The following is a 4,513-nucleotide window of genomic DNA, read 5'->3' as shown; positions in this document are numbered from 1 at the left end:
GAGATCCTGTATTGATTACGTAAAGAACGCTAGTTCTGTACTAGTGTAGATCTGGCCTTGTCTCTGTGCCGTCTCTTCACTTCCTCGCTTTGAGAATGCTATGAGTTCGCAAGCCGCATATTAGTTCTCGGTACCTGAGTATTCGTCATATCAGTTACCACTAGGATTACAGAACCAGCCTTGTGTTCTGGTTCTGGTTACTCCTCATGTCACATATGATACAGAACCAGCCTGTGTTCTTGGTCTGGTGTCTCAGTCCATAGATTACAGACCAGCCTGTGTTCTGGTCTTGTATACATATTCTACTCTGTCTCAGTCCATAGATTACTGACCCATGACCTCTTACCTGTGTTCTGGTCTGGTGTCTCAGTCTCTCACATAGAATACAGAAACAATCTCAACAATAGATCTAATACCAGGCTTTCTTACCATCTATCACTCCATTAATCGCTGTGACTGGTGTGTGGAGGAAGAGCGTGATGACTAGTACTAGCGCGGTTATAGTATTGCTACAACTGCCTATACGGCTAATGTAGGGGGCTTGGAGTCTTTGTATCCATAGCCTTAGGTGGGTCTCGAGCGGTAGTGGAGGGGCTATAGTTGCATATCTACTGAGAGTTTAGCAGCAGCACAATCGCAGGAGAAAGGTGCATAGGACTACTCTACCTATACATATCTACCTATTAATATTCTACTTATACATATCTACCTTATACATATTACCTATACATATTCTACCTTATACATATCTACCTATACATATTCTACCTATACATATGTACTTATTTAATATCTTACCTATCAGTATCTAACCGGTATACCAGTTATCTCTCCTACTAGGTGCACAGTAATCGTACGTGAATAGGCAAACAGGGACAGCAGTAGGAGTTATTCTAATGCAGTTCTAAGTCACGACAGTATCACATAATCGTTTCGTACGTAGACGTGGTAGTATTAGAGGAAATCAAGGTACCAGTGACAATTGTCATGTACCATCATAACACTGATAGTGATCTTCTACCTATACATATAGGCCTGTGCTGTGCCTTTGGGAAAGTATTCAGACCCCTGGACTTTCTCCACATTTTCGTTGCGTTACAGTCACTTACTATTCATTTACACAATTGTATATTACATATAGTTTCTCTACCCCCTCAATCTACAACACTCATAACTAAATATCGCTCCATAATAGACATTCTACAAATTACACTACATGAATCTCACTCAATACACCCCTAATTAAATGTAACTCAAAGTCAACCTAATAAAACTGAGATTTTTAGATCATATTGCCAATTGTTAAAACAATAAATTTACTATAATAACTTGAAATAACACATTTACTTATGTACTCTCTGACCATTACAACTTTACTTACTTTGCTTGAAAGCAGCGATTACAGCCTGAGTCTCTTGGGTATGATGCAACTCTAACAATGATTTCGTGCCCCTAACCACTCGTTATCGACTTATACATATTCTACCTATCAATCTACCTATACATATCTACCTATATATCTATGTATGGCGATGACTCTTCCTCCCATTCTTCATCTTCTATGACCCATTGGAATCCTCTTACACAAGTCTACTTGTTCTCAGAGATTGCCGGGATGTATGAGATATCTGCAGCTCTTGCTGCCACAGTATACCATATATTTTCATGTCTCCTTCATCCTCCTCCTCAGTCTCTAGAGCTGGATCTCAAAGGTTGTGTGGAGCTCGGAGGAGAAGGGGTTAGTGGGCGACGGCGTGGTGTGCTGGCGGGACCGACTCTCCAGGGAGGCCCACTTGGCCTCGAAGGGGTCGGCCGCGGGTTGGAGCTGCGGGGGCGGGGCCGGGGAGGACTGAGGGGGCAGGAAGGGAGGGGCCCAGCTGTCGGCTCTGCCCCCATTGAAGGCTACACTCCCATTGGGTGGCTGGAGGTGGACAGGCAGGGGCATAGAGGGCTGGTGGTGGGGGTTGTTGTAAGGATCATACTGGGGGACGGGGTACGCCTGGGGCTGGGGGGTTGAACCAAACAAATAGGCTACCATCTGAGAGGAAGTGATGCCCACCACGGGCACACTGGGGTGGGCATAGGGCAGCCCGTTGGACATTGGGTAGGCAGGCTGGCGAGGGGGCAGGGAGGACATGAAGGCCACAGGAGCAACAGATGGCACAGGCATGGGGGCAGAGAAGGGCTGGCCTGTGGGTAATGTGGTTGAGAATGCCTGGGTTGGGATGGTGGACAAGGCTGGGGGGTTGGGGGTGAGGAACTGTTGGAAGGGGGGTGTGGACGCGGGCTGCAGAGCGCAGATAGACTTGGTGACCTCCTCGAGCCAGCGGTCAGCCTCTGACGGCGTGCGGCGGTGGGATAGGTGCGATGGGGACGCCGTGGTGGAYGGTGGAGCTACAATCACTGGGGTTGTCCAATCACCTCCTGTTGGAGGAAACACCAGAGAATGGGAGTGACTAATTATCACAGAATTGTAGATATAATTGTGTGACAACAGCTATAAACAGCATTATCAATAGATTTGATTGACGACATGACGTCGCTAACTTGCTAAACACTCTTCCCACGTCAGACCTGCTGTGGAATCCGTCAGGCTGGTTAGTGGTTCGCTATCCTGCCTTTTCTAAAACATGCAGAACAACCAGTCTGTGTTCTGGTCTGGTGTCTCAGTKCATAGATACAGAACCAGCCTGTGTTCTGGTCTGGTGTCTCAGTKCATAGAWACAGAACCAGCCTGTGTTCTGGTCTGGTGTCTCAGTACATAGATACAGAACCAGCCTGTGTTCTGGTCTGGTGTCTCAGTCCATAGAAACAGAACCAGNCTGTGTTCTGGTCTGGTGTCTCAGTCCATAGATACAGAACCAGCCTGTGTTCTGGTCTGGTGTCTCAGTCCATAGAAACAGAACAACCACAGTAGTAACCAAGGCTTCTAAATCTATCCTTACCTGGGTGTGTGGAGGAAGAGGCGGAGGAGGTATGTTGCCCTGCTTGGCAGTGGGGGCTTGGGGTCTTGGCCCAGGGGTTAGTGTCTCGAGCAGGTAGTGGAGGGGGCAGTGCTGGAGAGTTAGCAGCAGCAACAGCAGCAGGAGGAAAGGCAGGACCGGTACCGTTCCCTACGGCAGAGTGAATAGCAAACAGGACAGCAGAGAGAGTAAATAGCAGTAGTACAGACAGCATGTTGTACGTAGACGTGGTAGTATTAGAGGAACAGGTGCAGCAAATGAACAACTGAAGTCTTATGCAGTGCATTGGGAAAGTATTCAGACCCCTTGACTTTCTCCACATTTRGTTGCGTTACAGCCTTATTCTAAAATTGATTAAATAGTTTTCCCCCTCAATCTACACACAATAACCCATAATGACATCACAATAACCCATAATGACTTCACAATAACCCATAATGACAAAGCAAAAACAGGATTTTAGACATTTTTGCAAATGTAAAAATAAAATAAAATAATGAAATAACACATTTACTTATGTACTCTGACCCTTCACTTAGTACTTTGTTGAAGCAGCGATTACAGCCTTGAGTCTTCTTGGGTATGATGCAACAAGCTTGGCACACCTGTATTTGGGGAGTTCCTCCCATTCTTCTCTGCAGATCCTCTCAAGCTCTGTCAGGTTGGATGGGGAGCGTTGCTGCACAGCTATTTTCAGGTCTCTCCAGAGATGTTCGATCAGGTTCAAGTCCAGGCTCTGGCTGGGCCACTCAAGGACATTCAGAGACATGTCCTGAAGCCACTCCTGTGTTGTCTTGGCTGTGTGCTTAGGGTCGATGTCTTGTTGGAAGGTGAACCTTCGCCACAGTCAGAGTTCCATAGCGCTCTGGAACAGGTTTTCATGAAGGATCCCTCTGTACTTTTCTTCGTTCATCTTTCCCTCGATCCTGACTAGTCTCCCAGTCCCTGCCACTGAAAAACATCCTCACAGCATGATGCTGCCACCCCCATGCTTCACCATAGGGATGGTGCCAGGTTTCCTCCAGACGTGACGCTTGGCATTCCGGCCAAAGAGTTCAATCTTTGTTTCATCAGACCAGAGAATCTTGTTTCTCAAGTGGGCTGTCATGTGCCTTTTACTGAGGAGTGGCTTCCGTCTGGCCACTCTACCATAAAGGCCTGCATAGATGGCCAGCTCTAGGAAGAGTCTTGGTGGTTCCAAACTTCTTCCATTTAAGAAAGACAGGTGTGTGCCTTTCAAATCCATGTCCAATCAATTAAATTACCACAGGTGGACTCCAATCAAGTTGTAGAAACCTCTCAAGGATGATCAATGGAAACAGGATGCACCTGAGCTCAATTTCAAGTCTCATAGCAAAGGGTCTGAATACTTATGTAAATAAGGTATTTCGGTTTTTACTTTTAATACATTTGCCAGTCTAAGAAGTGGTAGATCTGTTCTATGTGTGTTATAGATCTGTCATTATCATTGAAAGCCAGTCTAAGAAGTGGTAGATCTGTTCTATGTGTGTTATAGATCTGTCATCCTCATTGAAAGCCAGTCTAAGAAG

The 4,513-nt window shown here is 46.2% G+C and overlaps 1 protein-coding gene across 1 annotated transcript in view; it reads right to left on the bottom strand.

Moving 5' to 3' along the window:
• Window positions 1–1,683: 1,683 nt before the first annotated feature.
• The window catches only part of numb (NUMB endocytic adaptor protein), a gene marked incomplete at its 5' end in the record, with an annotated part of 14,355 nt that continues 11,525 nt past the window's right edge, over window positions 1,684–4,513 (bottom strand). Inside the window, 2 exons of the mRNA XM_024140274.2 lie at window positions 1,684–2,424; window positions 2,946–3,113. Of these exons, the coding sequence (XP_023996042.2) occupies window positions 1,694–2,424; window positions 2,946–3,113 (899 nt within the window). The remainder of the gene's footprint in view (window positions 2,425–2,945; window positions 3,114–4,513) is intronic.

This window comes from Salvelinus sp. IW2-2015, unplaced genomic scaffold (assembly GCF_002910315.2).
Source record: "Salvelinus sp. IW2-2015 unplaced genomic scaffold, ASM291031v2 Un_scaffold2074, whole genome shotgun sequence".
Taxonomy (NCBI): Eukaryota; Metazoa; Chordata; class Actinopteri; order Salmoniformes; family Salmonidae; genus Salvelinus; species Salvelinus sp. IW2-2015.
Note: the sequence above shows the minus strand (reverse complement) of the source record. Positions and strands in the feature narration are given on the sequence as shown.